The sequence below is a fragment of the Gymnoscopelus braueri genome (genome assembly GCF_963280865.1).
Source record: "Gymnoscopelus braueri genome assembly, chromosome: 10".
NCBI classification, from domain to species: Eukaryota; Metazoa; Chordata; class Actinopteri; order Myctophiformes; family Myctophidae; genus Gymnoscopelus; species Gymnoscopelus braueri.
In genome coordinates, this window is record NC_137611.1 from 9,834,953 (window position 1) to 9,857,604 (window position 22,652).

At 41.1% G+C, this 22,652-nt stretch overlaps 2 protein-coding genes across 3 annotated transcripts in view; one reads left to right on the forward strand and one right to left on the reverse strand.

Annotated features, from left to right (window-relative positions):
* plekhj1 (pleckstrin homology domain containing, family J member 1) overlaps positions 1-22,652 on the reverse strand; it is a 387,353-nt gene that overhangs the window by 76,660 nt on the left and 288,041 nt on the right. The gene's annotated exons all lie outside the window — the stretch shown is intronic.
* On the forward strand, positions 76-21,922 carry LOC308093013 (E3 ubiquitin-protein ligase RNF126-like). Of its 2 annotated transcripts, none has more exons than XM_080439201.1 (9): positions 76-221; positions 3,906-3,964; positions 4,063-4,132; positions 7,283-7,533; positions 14,094-14,162; positions 16,084-16,153; positions 17,381-17,474; positions 18,813-18,928; positions 19,989-21,922. In XM_080439201.1, the coding sequence occupies exons 1-9, from the start codon at positions 114-116 to the stop codon at positions 20,139-20,141; spliced, it is 990 nt and encodes a 329-aa protein (XP_080295327.1). In that variant the 5' UTR covers positions 76-113; the 3' UTR covers positions 20,142-21,922. The 2 variants fall into 2 exon arrangements, with proteins under 2 accessions (XP_080295327.1, XP_080295328.1); XM_080439202.1 differs by having other exon boundaries at positions 4,066-4,132.

The following is a 22,652-nucleotide window of genomic DNA, read 5'->3' on the forward strand; positions in this document are numbered from 1 at the left end:
GTAGGCAGGTCGGTCGGTCCGTCGGTCCGTCCGTTCCGTTCAGCAACATCTCCTCCTCCTCCTCCTCCACACATACACACCATCCTCCTCCTCCTCCTCCTCCTCATCAGAAGATGGCTGAAGCTCCTCCACGGCGGCCCTCCTCCTCCTCCTCCTCTTCCTCCTCATCATGCCGGTTCTTCTGTCACCGCTGCTCGGCAGAGATCAGCCCCAAGCTGCCGGTAAGAGAGAGAGAGAGATACCTCAACCTCCATGGAGCCCCTTAGAGCCTCCATGATGAACCGACCACCAGGGTTTATTCTGTCTGTGTGTGTGTGTGTGTGTGTGTGTGTGTGTGTGTGTGTGTGTGTGTGTGTGTGTGTGTGTGTGTGTGTGCGTGTGCGTGTGTGTGTGTGTCACCATACGGTGTCACACACTGCTGTGATGATCAGATGTTTAGTTTTATATCATTATCTCACAGAATGTGTTCCTTTCTCTGCTTCAGGTAGTCTCTATGGGGCTCTGTGTAGCAGGTTAGCTAACCTGGGTTATAGTTTAGTTTCAACTGTCATTTGAACAGTGTCACAGCCACTGATGATCAGATATGGCACCCATTTGGTTGTTAGAATGTTTAGTTTTATATTAGTATTTCACAGAATCTGTTCCTTTTCTGCTTCAGGTTGCCTCTACTGGCTCTGTGTAGCAGGTTAGCTTACCTGGGTTATAGTTGTATAGTGTCACACACTGCTGTGATGATCAGATATGACACCATTTGGTTGTTAGAATGTTTAGTTTTATTATATCATTATCTCACAGAATCTCACAATCTGTCCATTCTCTGCTTCAGGCAGGTTGTCTCTATGGCTCTGTGTAGCAGGTTAGCTATAGCATGGGTTATAGTTTCAACTATCATTGTGTCACAACCACTGATGATGATCAGACAGATGGCACCCATTTAGTTTGTTAGACATTTTATAGATTTAAATCATAATTTCACTGAATCTATAAGATAAAGTGCTCTTTCTCTCTGCGTCAGGTTGTCTGTACTGTCTGTCTCTGTGTTGTAGCAGGTTAGCTTAACCTGGGTTATAGTTTAATAGTGTGTGTGTGTCACACACTGCTGTCACAACAACCACTGATGATGATTAGATCATGGCATCATTTTTGGTTGTTTACAACATGTCGTTTTGTATCATGATTTCAACTGTATATCTATACTGTATGAAATTGTAACTGCACAGAATTGTTCTAGTTCAGCTTCCTCTATAACACTGCTCTGTAAGCATAGCTGGTTAGCTAACCTGGGTTAGCTTATGATGGGTTTCGATGGTTTTTAACTGTCAGTGAGAGAGGATCAGCTCCTGTTTTGTTTTTTTATTAGAAGCTTGTAGATTTAGAGCTCCTTTTTTGGGGATGGGGGGGGGGGGGTACATGTACCTTGGTTGTACAGAAGAGGACAAACTTTAGGACAATATTAGGATGTACTTTTGAGCAGGCAGGCAGGCGGCACATGTTTAACAGCAGCCCCCAAAACAACAGCTCAACCTGCCCTCAACAATCAGCTGGCGGTATTCCATTCAGGGGAAGCTTCTTGAAATGTACAGTGCCTTTCCAACAGTCATCTAGTCTGTTAGCTTTACCAGGGGTTGAAAGCTGGCTCTAAATGATGATGATGATGTGTTCAGTTCACACAAACATGCCGTTGACAGCTTGTGACAGTGTGTTATAATATAACCAACTTTATTTGTCATCTTGCAGTACATAGTCAAATCATCGGTGCTAAACTTAACGCGCTGAGAGAGTGTACAAATGACCCTCACAGGTCCATTTGGTCACCAGTGGTTGAATTATCACTAAGGATTTATTTTTTACTGTGTAACATTCCTAGACGGCTATTTTTTCTTGTCACACCCGTTTGCAGGACCATGTCTTGTTGTTATGTTGTACATTATTGATAAATCAAAACGGATGAGGAGGGAGACGACTTCCTTTACAGCAGGGGTCTTCAACAGGAGGTCCGGGACCCCTAGGGGGTCCTCAGAGTTTCTACAGGGGGGCCGCCAAATCTTTGTGTGATGGGATATTGTTTTTTATATGACCCAATTGAACCTAATTATCCTTATTCAAGCCAAAAATAGCCGTTCTACAAGCTCACAACGCCTCGCGCTGCGAGGCGTTGTGAGCTTGTAGATCGGCTATTTTCGGCAAAGAGGTTGATGTTGGTCTATGAAATCTATGAAAATACAATTTATACAGTATGTAGTCTGGTCCCTCCCTGCTTCATCTCTCTTTCAGCAAGGGGGTCCTTGGGCTGAAAAATGTTGAAGACCCCTGATTTACAGCATTTATCTTTGACACATGGACACAAAAATGGCCTTAAAGGGCAAGACCACTTTGGTAGAGGTTTGGGTTGTGTAGTTACCTCGCCATGATGTAACTCCAAAGGTGGTCAAGAAATAAAAAATAATTGCTGCATTGATTAGAAATTGATAATTCAAAATATGCTCCTCATTGACTTACATTGTACAGTAAAACAGCTCTCAAAGTCGCTCTTTTAGCATGTAAACGAATGTAAACAAAGTCGATTCAGACAATATAGAACATCACCAAACCCAGTACTATTTTTTTTTTTTATAAAAATGTTAACTTACTGTTGATTTAGCTATTTTTATTAGAAAGAAAACCTGGACTGGATCGGCGGATCCGGATCCGGATCTTCAAATAGTAAAATCATCAGGAAGTTGACATTTTTATTAAAAAAATAAACAGTACTGGGTTTGGTGATGTTCTATATTGTCTGAATCAGCTATGTTTGGGTTCGTTTATGGGCCTAAAGAGTGAGTTTGAGAGCTGTTTCAGTGTACAATGTAAGTCAATGGGGAGCATATTTTTAATTATCAATTTCTAATTAATGGAGCAATTATTTTTCATTTCTTGTCCACCTTTGGAGTTACATCATGGCAAGGTAACTACACAAACCAAACCTCTACCAAAGTGGTCTTACCCTTTAAGATCAGCTTAAAAGCGTATTTTTAAGATATTTGGTGTTCCTGTGCCTAGAATAGATAAACACTGTAAAGGTATACGTATATGAAGGCATTAAAACACTTTTTCTTGCATTGTGCGGTGGATTGTTTTGCCTTCTTGGAAACCCTGGGACTCTCCTCTTTATTTTATTTTTTTGGTACATTTATTGATGTAACGGCACCTGATGAATCGGCTTTATTGTCACATCACAGGTTTACACACAAAGATTTGTTTTTGTTGTGTGTGCATGCTCCGTCATTTCGTTTCTGTGAGAAGAGAGAGGATAGAGGTAGAGAAAGGTAAGAAAAAAGAACACAGTATAGAAACAGGTTGTTGTTGGCTGAAAACCCACCTCTTCAGGAAACACTACCCTTCCTCTTCGCCTTGCCTACTTGTTGTTAACTAGTTGTACGAACTCTTGTTTTATTGTTTTATTGGATCTTGTTTATTTGATACACTTATTTGTTTTAGCTCTTGCTCATTTGATTTTCCTATTTTGTCACATCTGTTTATGAAAGTAGGTAGCTGATATATTGCACTTTTACTTTACTCTTGGTTGCTTGTTTTAGAAGACAATGCACTTAATACTTCTGGTGATTAGTAGTTTTGTTCCCTACCTATGTTGAATGCACTTATTGTAAGTCGCTTTGGATAAAAGCGTCTGCTAAATGACTGTAATGTAATAGTATACGGTACATAATATATACAGATAGTGTATGTAGTAGCAGGTATGTACATGAGGTTTTAGATCATTAGCATCATATGCAGGTGTGTGTACATGATCTTTTTAGAAACGTTTTCATAATATGCAGAATGCACATGTGTGCATAACATGGCCACCATGAAGTGAGGTTTAAAACATAATATATTTATCACACATTTTCCCATTTTCCCTGCAGGACTACACCTGTCCACGCTGTGACTCTGGCTTCATCGAAGAGCTTCCTGAGAACAGAGGGTAAAGTGTTTAAACCAATGGTGTATTCGGCTGTTTTTTGTGTTGGAGTACAGAAGCATTAATTTCCACTTATTTTTTATCCCCTGACTTGCACACAGCAGTGATAATGGGTCGTCATCATCATCATCATCGGCCCCGACAGGCGACCAGAACCGTCAACCCTTCGAGGTCAGTGTGTGTGAGCTTTTATTATAGAATTTTGTATTTGTATACAGGCAATTCAAAGTGCTTTACACCATTGGTTCTCCAAGTGGGGTCCGGGGACCCCCAGGGGTTCCAGGGGGTCCCCAGAAAAATGTGTTAATGTGTTAATATAGCATCATCATAATAATTTTAACCTTTTTATAGTTTGGCTATTCAAAAATAGCAGATATACAAGCTCATAGCGTGGCACCGAGTGCCACGCTATGAGCTTGTAGATCTGCTATTTCTGAAAAATTTGTGCAAACCTTTTGCATATATATATATTCTTTTTTAAGCGAACATTTGTCACTCAAATCTTTGCTTCTGGGGGTCCCTGGAACAAAATATTTGAGATGGGGGTCCGCGGCCAAATATCATTCTGGGGGTCCTTGACATGAAAAAAGTTTGAGAACCACTGCTTTACACAAAAGATTAAGAACGTTAAGGCAAAGTGCAAAAGAAACACATTATAAGAGGACATTTTGGATATAATCAAAATAGTTATTAAATAGTTAAAAAGCTAAAATAAAACGGATAAAATGATGTGGATAATACACTGCAGCACATGGAATGAATCAGAAACCTCAGTAAAAGAAAGCAACAAAGAGACAAATCTTCAGCTTTTGGTCTAAAATCTAAGAGTTATAGCAGACCTGCGGGGCTGCGTTTTTTCTGTGAGTTTGTTCCAGATATGTGGTGGTGCGTAAAAACTGAACATTGAACTGAACCGCTTATCCACGTTCAGTTCTGATTCTGGGTTCAGAAACTAGACCTGTCCCAGATGATCTGAGAGAAGTCTGGATGTTGTAGCACAAGACCAGAAAAGTTATTATTTTTTTAGCCCTAAAAACCATTCAATGCATTGTAAACCAACAGCAGTCATTTTTAAATCGGTTGTTTAAGCATTGAAAGCATCTGTCATTTTAGATTTTAACCATTAACTTAAACTTTCAGAAATAGCAGATATACAAGCTCATAGTGCGGCACCGAGTGCCGCACTATGAGCTTGTACGTCTGCTATTTCTTTTGAAGAATCGTGAAGATTTATGCAAATCTTTGAATATATATATATTTTTTAAAGAAAATGTTTTTCTTTGCTTCTGGGGATTCTATAAATGTCTTCTAAATCCTAACAGTTTTTTGAAAAAACGTATGTTTCTATGATATCAGTGGTTCTCAAACTTTTTTCATGTCAAGGACCCCAAAAATTACATGAATTTGGCTGCGGACCCCCATCTCAAAATATGTTGTTCCAGGGACCCCAAGAAGCAAAGATTTTAGTTAAAAATATTCACTTTAAAAATAAATAAATATATATATTCAAAGATTTGCACACATTTTCACGATTTTTTGAAAATAGCAGATCTACAAGGCCAAGCTCATAGCACGGTGAGCTTGTATATCTGCTATTTTTGAATAGCCAAAGTATAAAATAATGGTTAGAGTGGTTACACAGACGCGTTCCCGCTCTTAAACAGACAGGGAGCCACTGTAAAGATCAGAGAACTCAACTGGAGTGATATATTATCCACTTCCTTGGTAATAGTAAGGACTCGGAACAGCAGTTTTCTTCATCAACTGCAGTCGTCTGATTGATTTGTTTTGGGGGGGAGATCTGTAAAGACACTGTTATGGTGATGATGAATGCACGGACACGTTCTTTTCCAAATCTTGCTGAGACATAAATCCTTTAATCCTTGATATATTCTTAAGGTGATAGCAGGCTGACTTTGTAATTGTGTTTTATGTGGCTGTTAGAATTCAGCTCCATGACTTTCACTACGATCACTGGCTTGGATTGTGTGCTTTTAACATTACCGACTGAACCCGAGCAGAGCACTGACTTTTAATCGTTCTTCCTTGTCTCCAAAAACAATTACTTACTTCAGTTTTGTCTTTGTTTAATTAAAGAGAACTGTGTCACATCCAATCATAGATTTTATGTGTGAATGGTACTTGTATCGGACGATTATACCAGCATCATTTACAAGTCACAGTCTCTTCATAGCTTCGGCCATGAATTGAATATAAATACATATTTCTTTTTCAATAAAGGCTTTGTGTTTAGCGATCTCATCGATAGGATAAGTCACTCTGTTGGTCAATTGGTTGGTCCGTCAATGCAAGATCTACAGGTGTTGTGTGAGCTTGTAGATCTGCTATTTTCACCTCTCGACACGTACAGAGTATAAGCATGTAGGCTTAGGCTAATTGTTGAGAATTCTTTCCTATAATGACATGCACAACATAGGGATACCAGGGTTAATGTGTTTAACAAGAGAATGTCTTAATGCAGTGGTTCTCAGAGTGGGCTCCGGGGCCCTCCGGGGGGTCCCCACTCCCCAGCTAAATTGATAGTTAGTAACCAAATGGACCCTTACAGGTCTGTAACTCAGAGAGTGTACAAATGGAACCTTTAAAGTGGGTGTCCTTGAAATTAAAACGTTTGAGAGTCACTGGCTTGATGTGTCGCACCTCATTCTCTAAGACAGTAGTTCTCAACCTGTGGGTCGGGACCCCCAGTGGGGTCCCCTCAAGATTTTTTTTGGGGGGGGGGACCCCAGATGTCAGTGAAGTGACAATTTAATGACCTTTTAACTCTTTCAGTGCCACAATACGTCAAATACGTCATGAGGCCTAACGCCCCGTGTGCCACAATACGTCAAATACGTCATGATTTAAAAAAAAAAAAAAAAAAAAATTTAAAAACATGTTCAGAACCCAAGATATGATGATTTGAAGATTTGCTGCTCCATTCACTTCTTGTTTAACTTTTTACTGAAAAAGGCTGTATCTCGGCTCCTAAGCACTTTTTTTTTACAATTAATTTTGGTTGTGGCACTCAATGTGGAACCAAAATTCCATAAATAAGCATGGCACTGAAAGAGTTAAGATCTTTTTAATACCTCAAAAATCGGCTATTTTCACAATATTAATCTGTGGAACCGAATCCAACAAAACATTCCAAGTGCTTTTCAGGGTGGGGGGTCCCCCAGTTCAAATATGATTATTTTGGGGGGGGGGTCCCCAGTTCAAATGGGATTTATTTTGGGGGGTCACGGCCTGAAAAGGTTGAGAACCACTGCTCTAAGATGACATATTTTTTTCCTCCTCCTCCTTCTTCTTTCTCACCAGACCATGGACCACCAGCACTTGTTCACGTTCCCGCCCGGGTACGGCCAGTTCGCCCTGGGCATCTTCGACGACGCCTTCGACCTCCGAGCGGGACTGGTGCCTCCCACGGAGGACAACCGCGACGCCGAGAACCGGAGGGAGCGGGAGATGGGACTGGGGTCACGGCAACGCTACAGCGCACGGCAACCGCGGGGGCGCCACGTCCCCCGACGACAGGGTCCGCGACAGGAAGGCGTGCCCACGTTAGAGGGGTCAGTTATTTGTTAAAGAGGTGGTGCCATGGTTTTGCACCTTTTCTGTTTTTCATGTGTCTATGAGGTTGATAGAACTTCATTAAGCCCCCTGGTGGTGTTTTTATGGTGTTTTATGTCTTCTCTGACTATTTTGAGTTTCTGCCTGGAGGCTGAAACCTTGAGGGTCAAACGTGCCAATAGAAAAACAGCACTTTAATGACACTGTAAAATTATACCCTCCCCCTCATTATTATAACACAACAGGTGTGGGCATGAGGAGGAGGAGGGACTAGGACAGGTGGGTGGTGCTAAGGTGGTGGAGGAGGTGCTAAGGTGAGAACCAGGTATACTTAATGAACTGGAGGCGTGTCCACATAAAAACATAATTTTAACAATTTCTGTACACTTTAAAAAAAAATCTTCCTAGTATAACCATAATACCTGATGATTATGTTTTAGGGGGGGGGGGGGGGGGGGGATCACTGAAAATCACGGCACCCCGTCTTTAAGTCAGCTTTTTAATAATCGATACTATAGTGACATGAAGCTGCAGTAACCCCTTTGGTAGAATCATTACGTTCTGTCATAAAGTGCTCTGTGTTTTTTATTAGGATATTGTCATGATTACTCTACTGCTGTAAACTAGAGCACAACCAAAGCCAGATGTTCTGGTCCAATCCTGCTTTAACATCAACGTTGCACACAGATTTCGTTCTCAATCCCAAAGCAACATTTTTGAAGGATGAGGTCGGCATAGTATAGTCAAAAAGCACCCAAAGCAATGATGTTTCAAGCTTGCGGTCTTCTTCAAGTTAAGAGTTAGAAAATTGAACTTTTCAAACAGATGTACCTTTGGTACAGAAACTCACTACTCAGAAGTGACTCATTTCATTCCCACTCCCTTAATAAAACGGTTTGCCTATCAGCCAGTCCTGTAGGATTTGCAGAATTTGCAGTACAGAAAACTCTTTTCAAGAACAGACAGAAGCTTACAAAGCTATGTTTAGAGCAAGAGGTATAACATACTGTACACAGGGCCATTGTAGATAAAGCAGCAAACAGAGTGTGTCAAGAGAAACCAAGAAAAGGGTTTACAATCTACAAATAAAACAAGAAATTACACATTCATATTATACCAGCTTGCTGCAAGCTTTTCACACCCAAAACAGCCCAAACGCCGCTGGAATTGATAGTTAAGTTGCGACAACTTGCGAGCAGTCACCAGGGCAGGCAGGCGTGTCTGGTAGGGTTATGATGCCATAGCATGGGAGGACGACCGCCGTTGGCTTTTAGGACAGCCAAAGATGGAAAAGTCGAAAAGGTCTCGCATAGGTGTCGACTAGTTGCTCTGTCTGTTCGTAGACCAGCCCGCTCTTTGAGCAAACTGGTAAAAACCCACCTCTGTACAAGCCATACGTCACACAGTTCACCTCTAGGCAATCTGTTAAATCATCATAAAACTAACTGCTGCCCTTGCAGTTTGGCTAAGCACCATAGCTTGAGGATGTGCTTTATCTTTGTACATGAATAGAGAAAATAGTCCCTCTACGACTACAAGCTGTTGTGAGCTTGTAGCTCTGCTATTTTCACCATGTTTGACCGCTTTTGTGAACAATATCCGCCTTCAATGACATGATGGTTCAGTACCTTGCATGGTTTCCTCCACCATTTGTGTGCGAATGGTGGAGATGTGAAGGTGAAGATCATGATCATACAACATCAGAGCTAGCCAGCCTAGGTTGCTAAGCTAAACTGACCAGCCCTAACGGGCACAGTCCTCCTGTATGCGTGTGCACGTGCGTGTGACGTAGCACTCCACTACTAAAAAAAGATCCACAGTACGCCACTGATGGTATATACTAAGACGGACAGGCTTGTTGCACTTATAGACACCATCAATGGTATTGCTGAACCAGCTAAAAGAGCAGTGTGGAAATCACAAATCAGTGGTGGAAAAAGTACTCAATTGTTTTACTAAAGTAAAAATACTGCAATATAGAGATACTCTGTTACAAGTAAAAGTTTGGAATTCAAAATGTACTTGGGTAAAAGTACAACAGCACTGTCATCAAAATGTACTTAAAGTACCAGAAGTAAAAGTACTAATTTTGCAGAATGTCCCATTTCACGAGTTTATAAAATGTACAAAACTCCTTTGAAAATAACAGATCTACAATTGTGAGCTTCTAGATCTGCTATTTTCAAATAGCCAAAGTTTTAAGGGCTGAAGTTGTGTGTATATTTTGTAAGCTAAACCTACAAAGTAACTATTAACTAAAGTGGTCAAATAATAGTAATGGAGTAAAAGTACAATATTTGCCTCTCAGATGTAGTGGAGTAGAAGTAAAAGGATTGGAAAATTGGAAATACTCAAGTAAAGTACAAATACCTCAAAATTGTACTTAAGTGCAATACTTGAGTACAAGTATATACATGGAAATGGACCTTGGAACAGTTGTTGTCTAGATAGATCCTAATGACAGTAACAGCAGCTTTGTGTCAAAAACTCCCTGCTGTGAACTTCACAGCAGGGAGTTTTTGAGTGTGAAGTTAAAACACTCTACGGTCCAAAATACAATTAGATAGAACAGAAATGATTTTGAACAGATCGGCACTCAAAAAAATGCTATAATAATAAGGGGTTGATATATATACTGTAACGCTCATTGTTAAAAGCTCTCTGATTAAACGGCGCTATTAAAAAATGACAGACCACTTAATTGATCTCCCGTTCCCTGAGCAGCATGTACATAACCTTGTTTACATCCTGAAAGGGAGAAGCGTTTGTAATTTTCCCCCTGAGCAGCTTTATGAAGTGATGGATATACAGTTGCTCCATCCATCACTTCATGAAGTTGTTCAGGGAGAAAATTACAATGCCTGAGTTCATAGCAGCCAGTGGCGGGTCTATAGCTTGTGTGAGCGAACCCCCCCACCCCCTCCCCTTCCTTCCGCCATTCTGCAATAACTGTCATTTTTATAATTCAGACATTTGGAACGATAAGAACAATAAATTATCATAACATTTAACCTGTTTAGACCTAGCGTCTAAATGGCAGTGGTGCTCAAACTTTTTCATGTCAGGGACCCCCAAAATGTTATGTATTTGGCCGTGGACCCCCCATCTCAAAATATTTTGTAATAGGGAGTAGGGACCCCCAGAAGCAAAGATTTGAGTCAAAAATGCTCCCTAATGTTCCTCAATGTTATTCTATTTCATACATGGGCAACTGGTGGCCCGGGGACCACATGCGGCCCTCACCGTCACTTGATGTGGCCCGCAGGTGAATATCGGAATACTGATATAGTATTGATTTCAGCTGTTACAATTCCAAACATGCAAACATGACCCGCTTTAATAACTTTAGTAGCTTAATGACTAGTATTACAATTCTAATGTCCTTTTTATATCCAATGTATTTGTATTTTAAATTAAATTAAAAAAATGCTTTTCAGGATTCCAATTCAAAAGTAGCACAAAATAAATCAGGATTCCCATTCAAAAATAGCAAAAATAGCAGATCTACAAGCTCAAAACGTGCCGCACTGCGACGCGTTTTGAGCTTGTAGATCGGCTATTTTTGCTACTTTTGTGTGACATAGAATGGCCCCGACAGTACATGCTACAGTATGTGGCCCTCTGGAGTGAGTGTGGAAATATAGTGGCCCTCTCCATCATCAAAGTTGCATCACCCCTGTTCTATGTTGTCATATACATTTACCCTGCAGACGTCACCTCTGTAATTTAATTCATGAATTCCATTATCCAAACGTTCTCTAGTTGGACTGCTTCAGAAAACATCTTGACAGTATGCCCACATTTCCACTATTCACAGGCCATGGTGCAGAAAGAACAATTATGTCGTCTTTATTCTTTACGCCAGGGGTCGGCGAGTACGTTTTTGCCTCGGGTGAATTTACTTTCGTAAGCCATTAGATGGTGGGCCAGAACTTAATCAATGGCTAATTTTAGAACTGGAACTTGAGACAGAACGTCTCATACAATAACTATTTATTCATTTAGAATTGTTTTTATTTAAAGGTAGGGTAAGTGATTTTCTTTGGTTAGAATAAGTGTTAAATAGCTCTATATTCTGATAGTACTCATTGCTATAGAGTGTTTGTTCAGTAACAGGAGTCTCCATGTCTCTCCAGCTCTTTATAAAACAGAAAGTGCATTTTCAGGTCGGGATATCAATTGTATCCAATCAGGATAGAGAACTCAGTCAGGATACGTATTAAATAAGTGAAATTGGAGGTGATGACACAAAGAAATGAGCAGACACAATTGGAACTCGAACACTATAAAAATGAAGCTGATAAATGGGTACTCTCTCCTGATTGGCTGAAATGTGAAACAGACCCCTGTACTGAACACACACTCTATAGCAATGATTACTATCAGAATATAGTGCTTTAACCTTAACGAAAAACTTTTGTTTCAACCAAACAATATCACTAACACTACCTAGAAAAAAAGAATATCATTCATTGCTCTAAAAACTGCTATAAAAATTGCTATAAAACTGAAATGAAGATTTGTGTGATAAAACTGCATACTGATAGAACTGTGTGTAATCAAATGTCACAGGTGTAGATACTGCTAGATAGAGATGCTTGGGTATTCATTTTGTGTCGGCCACATCCTTGAGTGTTGCTCTTAGAGGACATTTAGTTCATTAAAATGTTTTTTTTTAAAGAGAGAGAGAACATTTTATGGAGTGTGACAGAGACAGTCATACTCCTTAAACTCCATAAACGAGCTCTTTTCATAGAACAGGAGAGCTCAAGGTCATGGAGAGAAACAGTGTGTTGTTTTTAAGTCATTCACTCTTCAGCATGGATAAAAGTATAATTTAAGCATTCTTCAGGTGGGGGGGTAGCTTCTCTGTTTGGACGTTATACTGTTAGCTTATATTCTGTATGTGAGACAGTCAGATATTGTAAGGTATAGTGTTGATTTTGTCGACTAAAGCTATGACGAAAAATGTTCGTTGACTACCTTTTTTCACTGAAGAAAACTAAGCTACGATGACTAAAACTAAGACTAAATGAATTGACGATTCCGTCAACAAATAAAAACTAGATTAAAATGTTAGTGAGGGACTAGAGGAGTAGAGATCCAGTAGAACTAGAAGACAAGTCATTTTGTGTTTGGTTGCGCTCGGGGTGTTGCGCTCTGAAAATAGCAGATCTACAAGCTCACAACGCGACGCGTTGTGAGCTTGTAGATCGGCTATTTTCAGCATGCAACCAAGTGTAAAATCAGCCATTACGACACCATCGAGGCACCGCCAAAATACATTTTAGTCGACTAAATCAACCGTAGATTTAGTCGACTAAAACTAGACAAAAACTCAAACATTTCAGATGACTAAAACATGACTAAAACTGAATGGAATTTTATTCAAAAGACTATGACTACGACTAAATAAAAATTTGGTGTCAAAATCAACACTAGTAAGGTATTAACACAGCGTTTCCCAACCGCCGTTCCGCGCCCCCTCTACTGTGCCGCCTGAGACTGCTGGGTGTGCCGTGGAAACGTGTGAACGGAACGCCCCCCCCCCCCCCCCCCCCCCCCTCCCTCATGTGTGTCTACCTCATTGGCTGACTCACAGCCAATGGCCACCGAGTCCATTCAGTGAAGGCGACCGTCACCCATAGGAATGCAAATGTGTATCTTTTGTCTTCATGGGGCCATCACCTGTACCTGTAGCCTGGCAGGTACTGTATAAAAAGGGCACAGAGGGAGTAGCTTTGGCTCTCCTATTGTACTACAATGAAAGCACCACCAGCAAAGGAGAGATGCACCCAGAGGACGCTAAATTTACGGTGTTGCCATGTCTGCTTGTTATAAGCGAAGCAGCCTTGTTTTTTTTCTGTAAAGTTGCTTGTATTGGTAGTTAAGGGTTTGCTTTTTATTTGTTGTGAGTTTGCAGATCGGCTATTTTAGAAATAGCCGACGCTGCAGCGTATGGGTTTAAAGTGCTCATGCGGCCTATAATAGCCACTTCTTTGGAGAAGAGATCCAGTAGAACTAAAAGACAGTTTGGTTGCGCTCGGGTGTTGCGCTCTGAAAATAGCAGATCTATAAGCTCACAGCGCGATGCGTTGTGAGCTTGTAGATCAGCTATTTTCTGCATGCAACCAAGTGTAAAACCAACCAATGTAAAACCAACCAATTTTCAGCAATGCAACCAAGTGTAAAATCAGCCATTACGACACCATCAAGGCACCGCCAAAATAAATTTCTGTCGACTAAATCAACTGTAGATTTAGTTGACTATAAACTTATGATATTTAGTCGACTAAAACTAGACAAAAACTAAAACATTTCAGGTGACAAAAATATGACTTGGAAATGGAATTGTATTCAAAAGACTATGACTAAAACTAAATCAAAATTTGCTGTCAAAATCAACACTGTCTGTCAGGCTAGTTCTGGCCTGTTACTTACTGCTGCGTTACACCTTATCGCCATTGGTCCTTTTGGCAGATTTCAGTTCAATATCAAAGAATACTCAGAGAATGTGACTTGTGTTCTCTCCCCCCCCCCCCCCTCTCTCTCTCTACAGGATTATTCAGCAGCTAGTAAATGGAATTATAGCACCTACAGCCATGCCAAACATGGGGATGGGACCATGGTATGTATATTAGTCTACTTCATCTGTAACGTACAGACAGGGTTATCCTATCCTGACCTGGGCTATCATCAGACTGACCAATCAGATCCAGATTGGAGTTGATCAAAATTATATGTATTTGGCCGCGGACCCCCATCTCAAAACATGTTGTTCTAGGGACCCCCTCAGGAGCAAATATTGGAGTTAAAAAATATATATATTCAAAGATTTGCACAAATTGTCAAGATTTTTCAAAAATAGGAGATCTACAAGCTCATAGCGCTGCACTCTGTGCTCTTATATCTCTTATTTTTGAATAGCCAAATAAATCTTAAAATGACACAGATGCGTTACCGCTCTTAACTCTCTCAGTGCCACGCCCCGAGATATCCCGAGTTTTTCCCAAGTACCCTCCGTGCCAGCACGAGAAATCCCGAGTTTTTACTTTTGACTGTGGTCGCGCTATTCTGTTTATTTTTCATGATCACTTTCGCTTCCTGACTCCTTCAGACTCATTGGGTTCCGGTTTCATGACGCAGATTCCGTTTCCGGTTCAATTTCTTTTCCCGCGGTCATTTTCGGCCAGAATAGGGAAAGTCATGGTTTTTCACACGGTATAAAAAACGAACGGAGAGGTCCACGTCTACTCTCTTTGGTCTGGGTGACGATCAGTCATCGTAGTCGTGTATCACATCGTAATTTAGCCCGATCAACGATTGTCAAAAATGTCAACATCCGGTTATGACCGGATGTGACGTGAGCCTGTTTGGGAGGGGGCGAGTGAGCCAGCGAGGTCATCAATTTGTCGATTTGTTGCTCTCTACTGGTATTATGGGTTTAAAAACCCAATCAGATAATTTATTTGAATGAAAAATTAAAAAATTAAAAAATAAAAAAAAACGCAAATTGCTGGCACTGGGGGAGTACTTTATGAAAATACTCTTGGCAGTGAAAGAGTTAATGGATTAAACTGAGTGAGTCATATGATTCAGTATGTACGGTACATGGGCTATTTGTGGCGAGTGACACCGGTATGACAGAGTACAAGCCACAGCAGATGACTCGGCGCTGCTGGTCTCGGACAGGGACAAGTTGCAGGTTGAAAAAGCCCTTAGCTCTGAACTCTGTAGAATCTGCACCTGGCTCGCTGATAACAAGCTATCATTACACCTGGGTAAAACTGAATCCATTGTCTTTGGGTCTAAATTTAACCTCGGAAAGGCAGACAATAAACAATAAAAGTGGCTGACAATGTCATCACAAGAAAAGGGGAAATTACCTACCTAGCTTCCATTTTAGAGGCAAATCTTTCCAGTGATAAAATGGCAACTAGAGTAATCAAAAAAGTCAACCAAAGAACAATATTTGTGTACAGGAATTCCTCTCTGGTCAGTAAGAATACTTTGAGGACTCTTAACAGGAGCACTCATCCAATGTTACTTTTTACTATGCATGCACCTCATGGTACCATAACACCACAAATGCCTTAAAAACAAGGCTCCAGACATCCCAAAACAAGATTGAAAAATCTTGAAAATGTGTGCAAATATTTGAATATATATATGTATATTTTAGCGAACATTTGAAACTGAAATCTTTGCTTCTGGGGATCCCTGGGAACCACTGATTATAGCAACATACGTGTTTTCTAAAAAAAAACTGTTGAGATTTGAGTTACAAATGTTCGCTTTAACAAATATATACATTCAAAGATTTTCACACATTTTCACGATTTTTCAAAAATAGCAGCTCTACAAGCTCATAGCGCAGCACTCTGTGCCGCGCTATGAGCTTGTAGATCTGCTATTTTTTTGAATAGCCAAAGAAATCTGAAAATGACACAGATCTTAATGGCTTAATGACCTTATAGACTAAATGTCGCCTCTCTCTCTTCTCCCTCAATGTTCCCGTGCTGCTGGCTGGCGACCGGCCATTGTTGCAGGGGTATGCTGCATTCTAATCCAATGGACTATGCCTGGGGTGCAAATGGGCTTGACGCCATCATCACTCAGGTACACAGAGAACGTCTTTACTTTGCTTTACATTCCACTGGGTATGAAACTGCAGGAAAAAATAGCTAAAATAGCCAATCTCTCTACAGTACAAGCTTCACAAGGAAGTCGCATAGCGACACCTTGTGAGCTTGTAGATGAGGCTATTTTCGCCGCATGACACAAAGTATGACGTAGGTTTAGAACAAGGGTCTTCAACGTTTTTCAGGCGAAGGACCCCCTAGCTGAGAGAGAGAGGGATGAAGCAGGGATCAATACTACATATTGAATTAAATTGTGTTGCGGATTAGATTTTTTCTTAGATTTCATAGATACTGTAGGTTCATAGACTTGTGTTTCATGTTAAACATGTATTTTCAGACAGTTAACCTTTTGAAACCCTCAATATTTAGAAATAGCCGATCTATGAGCTCACAACGCCTCGCAGCGTGAGGCGTTTATTGCTTTTATTTTAAACATACACGTAATACGGTACAGACTGAGTAGGGTGGCCGTGCCACTGCCATTTGTAAACATACTGTCACGTGCAAATGTCACATTTCTGAACGAAGGATAACATCTTCTGCCTCCATTTATCTGTTCGCTACAATAGGGTAGATTCATGTTATGTTTAAAGACAAATTGATATTTAAGAATAAAAATATTGTTTAAAGGATCTACACCATGAATTATTTTTTATTTTTTTTATATTTAATATCATATGGTGTATGTCCCTCAAACCGTTTTCAAAAGGTTTGAGCCTAAATCATCACTCAGATATACTCATCCCAAGTCAATTGTCTCTGGCTTATACAGCACTTTCAGCTGCAATACCAAAACGTCCTCTTGGGCAGGGGGGGGCTACTGAGCAATTCTGTCTGGCCAGCATCAATGCAATGGCAATGCAAGTGATGTCACTTGCATTGCCATTCTGAAATGGCCTGTTCAGACACGCCCATTCTGAAAATCTCTGAAATGAGAATGAATGACTGAATGTTAAAAATATATATTTTTTGGGGTACAAGAGACACTGGGGAGCCCAAAAAATACTAAAAACCCCCAAAAAAATGAAATTCATGGTGTAGACCCTTTAATCAAACAACAATTTTTCAGACCCCCTGCAGTACCTCCGCGAGGACCTCCTGTTTAAATCCTCTGTAATAAAATCCATATTCATAATGTTAACACGGATTGTAGCTTTAGTGTCACTAGTAACGGTTGTGTTTCTTTCTTCCTTTTGTGTGGCAGTTATTGAACCAGTTTGAAAACACGGGGCCGCCGCCCGCAGACAGAGAGAGGATAAAGAGTTTACCCACCGTCACCATCACAGAAGAACATGTGGGTGAGTTCTTTATGTCTCTACGCTCTCTCTCCTCTGTCATGAAACCAGCTCGGTTGGCCTTGAGCTCCCTGAGACTACTGGGAGGTCGGGAGTTCAATCCCACCGGATTGGCACTCGGCATCAAGGGCTGGATTGGGGTTAAGTCCTCTGTGTGTGTGTGTGTGTGTGTGTGTGTGTGTGTGTGTGTGTGTGTGTGTGTGTGTGTGTGTGTGTGTGTGTGTGTGTGTGTGTGTGTGTGTGTGTGTGTGTGTGTGTGTGTGTGTGTGTGTGTGTGTGTGTGTGTGTGTGTGTGTGTGTGTGTGTGTGAGACATACTAGCGTCATGTCCAGGGGAAAGTACTTGTACATCATGTGACATACTAGTAGGGATGGGACGATATGAAAATTTGATGTCACGATTATTGTGACCAAAATAATTGCGGTTTATGATATTATCGCGGTATTCAAAATATGCTTACAACTCTTAAAATGACACTTTTGTTGACCACTTCTTGAACCCCAGCATCCATAGTCTGGGGTGGAACACTTGCCAAAAATAGCAGATCTACAAGCTCACGACGTGTCGCAATGCGACGCGATGCATTTTTGGCAAAGAGATATAGAGAGTGAAAAAAGGACTGTATCAAGTACGTTCTTTACAGGTGCGTTTTACCAATTGGTGTTTAAGTGGTATCAGATATGCAGCTCAGCAAAGGTGAATTGGTCCCAGTGTATGACGACGGAGGACAATTTCACGATAAATTAAGATCTCTGCGATATAGGCCTGTCCCCGACTAAGGATTTGTTTAGTCGAATCTAATTGGCGACTAATTGCCAATAGTCGACTGGCAGTCGACTAATATAAAAAAAAGGGCCAAAATACATTTTATTTCAAAGGGCCAAGTCTACACAGTTTGTTTTGTGTCTCCAGCAGAGTTTCTAGTGTCTCTATCTCTCTCTGGAAGAGGTTGCACATGAACTCTGCAGCCGCACTGAGGCGCTCCAACACAAACAATACCAATACAAAGACGAGGAATAAGAAGAAAAAAGTGGAAGTTACGTGTGGTTGCAGGTGTAGACTTGGCCAAAAAACAATAAAAAAAAAATTTGGCCATTAAAAAAAAATAAGATTATACGATTATTGTGAGTGTTTTTTATCACGATAATAACGATTATTGTCCCATCCCTACATACTAGTATCATGTCCAGAGGGTGTTGCTTGTACATCAAGCCTACAGAAACAACAGACAGGCTCCTGCCCCCCTATGGGCCACACGGCTACTTACTTACTTCCATAATGTGACTTTAATAGTTAACCGGCTAAAGTTTGCTTTCCATGTTCTTTTCTTTTTTTTTACAGGTGCGGGTCTAGAATGTCCAGTGTGCAAAGAAGACTACCGTGTTGGGGAGAAAGTTAGACAACTTCCTTGCAATCATTTGTTTCACAATGACTGCATAGTACCATGGCTGGAGCAGGTATGTTCTAGTGTGTTCTACATTTAACCCATTAAGACTGGGGAAGAATCTGTGTAATTTCTTTGGCTATTAAAAAATAGTAGATACAAGCTCATAGCGCGGCACCGAGTGCCACGCTATGAGCTTGTAGATCTGCTATTTTAGATTTTTTTTTTATATGTGCAAATCTTTGAATATAATATATATATATTTTAACTCAAATCTTTGCTTCTGGGGGTCTCTGGAACATAAATTTTCACATATTTTCAAATGTTAAAAAAGCAGATATACAAGCTTACAACGCGTCACTTCAGCTATTTGTGCTTTTTTACATGTATAAAAATGATCAAATATGTCAATAATTTCCTTGTGCATTATTATTGCGTTAATCGCAATTATTTGAGTGGCAATTAATCGTCAACTTTGTAATCGTGACAGCCCTAGTTATTGCCTGGGTGAAGTAGACTCTCTCCCTCCCTCCCTGGGCCTGTCCCTAACCCTTTCTCCCTCTCCCTCTCCCCACCTCCCTCTGCGTGCCGTTCTCTCACTGATCGAGGTCTGGTGTGACGTAAACACACAGAACAGAAGCTGTTGTCGGCAAACCGTTTGGTCAGGAAAACGTTGGTCAGCCACCGTGGCGAAGGCCTTCTGGCTGACGATGGCCAGAAGGTCGAAAAGCGTCCGTCTCTGTTCGACTGCTGCGGCACATTAAATAAAGCCTTTTTTTTGGTACTTTTCTTTTGTGAGTGCAGATGTTTCCTTTGATGTGCGTGGTGTTATGAATCTGCACCCTGCATTGACCTATAAGCTCATAGAGTTGAGCGTGCCTGTCTTTGAAGTACCTGGTTTGAATTTCAGTGTGTTCCAATTCAATCATGCTACTGTAGAAAAGTACTTCAGGTTCCTTTCAGATTGATTGAATCTACTAGTACAAACACTAATATGTACAAAAATAGTTTTTTCTGGACAATTTTGAAAGGAACCAGTGATTCACATCCTTGTAATGGAGGTCTTGTCACCCATATTCTTGTCTTAGTGGTTTTGTTAATTTCCTCCCTCATCTCTGTCTGGTTTCGTTCAGCACGACACGTGTCCGGTGTGCAGGAAGAGCCTGAACGGACAGAACACGGCCACGGACCCCCCGGGCCTCTCAGGGATGAACTTCTCCCCTTCCTCCTCGTCCTCGTCCTCCTCAAACTCTCCTAGCAACGAGAACGCAGCCAGCAATTCATAGACAGACCTCCTCTCTCCACCACCGAACGACGGCACCAACCTCGCATTGGAAGGAAGGAAGAAGGAACCTCATAATACCAGTCTAACTCATCAAACTAGACCCAGCAACAACGGGCACCGCCGCACCGATGCTGGCCCCCCCCCCCCCCCAAGGGACTGCCCCCCCCCCCACCCACCCCGTCTCTCCTCAGGAGACAAACTCGAGTCAGGAAAATGAACAAATGCACCACCATCCCCCCAGTATGAACTTTTTTCTTTTGGGTTTCTTTTCATCTTATTTCCTTGGGAACTTTGAAGATCACAAAAGAATGCTTCATTCATTCCTCCCTGTGGCTGAAAGTATGTTAACCCTTTAAGACCGGGAACGCATCTCTGTCATTTTAGATTTCCTTTGGCTAATCAAAAATAGCAGATCTACAAGCTCATAGCGCGGCTTGTAGATCTGCTATTTTTGAAAAATCTTGAAAACGTTTGCAAATCTTTGAATATATATTTTTTTCAAGCGAACATTTGTAAGATAGTTTTTGTTCCAAAGATTTGAGTTACAAATGTTCGCTTTAAAGATATATATATTCAAAGATTTGCATACATTTTCACGATAAAAAATAACAAAACATAGCAGATCTACAAGCTCATAGCCGCGCTATGAGCTTGTATTCTTTGAGACACACATCCGGGTTTTTGACCAATAGGTCAAAACCTTTGCTTGGCCCGTTTTTGGAACAGCTGACGTTTTTTGGGGGGCGAAACAAAGGCATCACGTGACGTTGATCCCCTTCTCCTATTCGCTCTTACTAGGACATGATGACGTATGTGTAGGCAGAAGAATATCTGCTATTTTTTAATAGCCAAAGAAATCTTAAAATGACACAGATGAGTTCCCTGTCGAAATGGATTAATGGCGAGGAGTTCCAGCAGCTCCTCTCGCTGCTGCTGCTGCTGAGGTGTAATCGTGAGGTGGTTGTTGGTGGAGGTTTTGGACAAGTTCTATAAGGAGGCTCTCAGCAAGGCTGTGAATATTGATGATGATTATATACTGGGAGTAAAACGACCAAGAACTGGAAACCGGTGGTTTGGACGCCCCCCGGAGTGGACTTTGCTTTGCAGTGGAGATAATGGCACTTCGCCGCAAGGCTAATATGACACACGTTTTATATTTAAAATAACAAAACAAAAAAACAAAAAAAGGCTTTTGTTTCTTTTCTTTCATTTTTTTTATTACCTGTGGTGGTGCCGACCTTCATGCTCGATCAGAGATTTAATGTACATAAATAATTAACATTTTGAGATGCTTAAATGGTCTGTACAAGCCAATGGGAATCTACAGCTGTTGTGGCGAGCGAACTTGAGTGTATGCATCGATTTTTCTTTTTTTCTAGGATTATTTATTGAATCTTTTGTTTTTATTTTGCACAACTTTCCCCTTAATGTAAAGAATGTGAATTTTTGCCTAAACTACTGGTGGAAGACATGTGTGCCCTAGAGGTGTGTGTAGATGAGCCGGGTGGGCCTGTGTTTCGGCCCGAGTTTGTTTTTGGCTTCTTCAGCAACCTCTTGTGAACACATTTGCAGACGGTAGTCTCGCGTAGCCAGACAACTATTCCACAATCTCCGAATGCTATACGTGTATAGAGTCTGGAACTACACCTCCTGAATGCTATATAGAGTCTGGAACTACACCTCCTGAATGCTATATAGAGTCTGGAACTACACCTCCTGAATGCTATATAGAGTCTGGAACTACACCTCCTGAATGCTATATAGAGTCTGGAACTACACCTCCTGAATGCTATATAGAGTCTGGAACTACACCTCCTGAATGCTATATAGAGTCTGGAACTACACCTCCTGAATGCTATATAGAGTCTGGAACTACACCTCCTGAATGCTATATAGAGTCTGGAACTACACCTCCTGAATGCTATATAGAGTCTGGAACTACACCTCCCGAAATCCGAGGGAGGAAGCTGTCATCTGTTCGTCATTTCCGCTCACGAAAATATATCTTGAATATCGTTACTTTTTTTTTTCTGCTAAGCAACCAGCTATATATACTTAGATGATTTTGATTTATATTAGGATACATTTGCGCGACTGTAAAGACGAAACGGAAGTGGGAAGTCACAGCCACTTTATCGCCTGATCATTTTCAGAGCTTCCGTTTCTCCAGACCAGCGGTGATGCAACTTTGATGATGGAGAGGGCCACCATATTTCCACACTCACTCCAGAGGGCCACAGTGCATATTGTTGCCGTCGGGCAGAAACGTCTTATCTCCATATTAACTATAGAACTCATCATTCTAGGATGTCACACAAAAGTAGCAAAAATAGCTGATCTACAAGCTGAAAACGCGTCGCATCGCGGCGCGTTTTGAGCTTGTAGATCGGCTATTTTTGCTATTTTGGAATTGGAATCCTGAATTATTAGGACTAGATCAGTATTCCGATATTAACCTGCGGGCCGCATTAAGTGAAGGTGAGGGCCGTTCATGTGGCCCCCGGGACCGCCA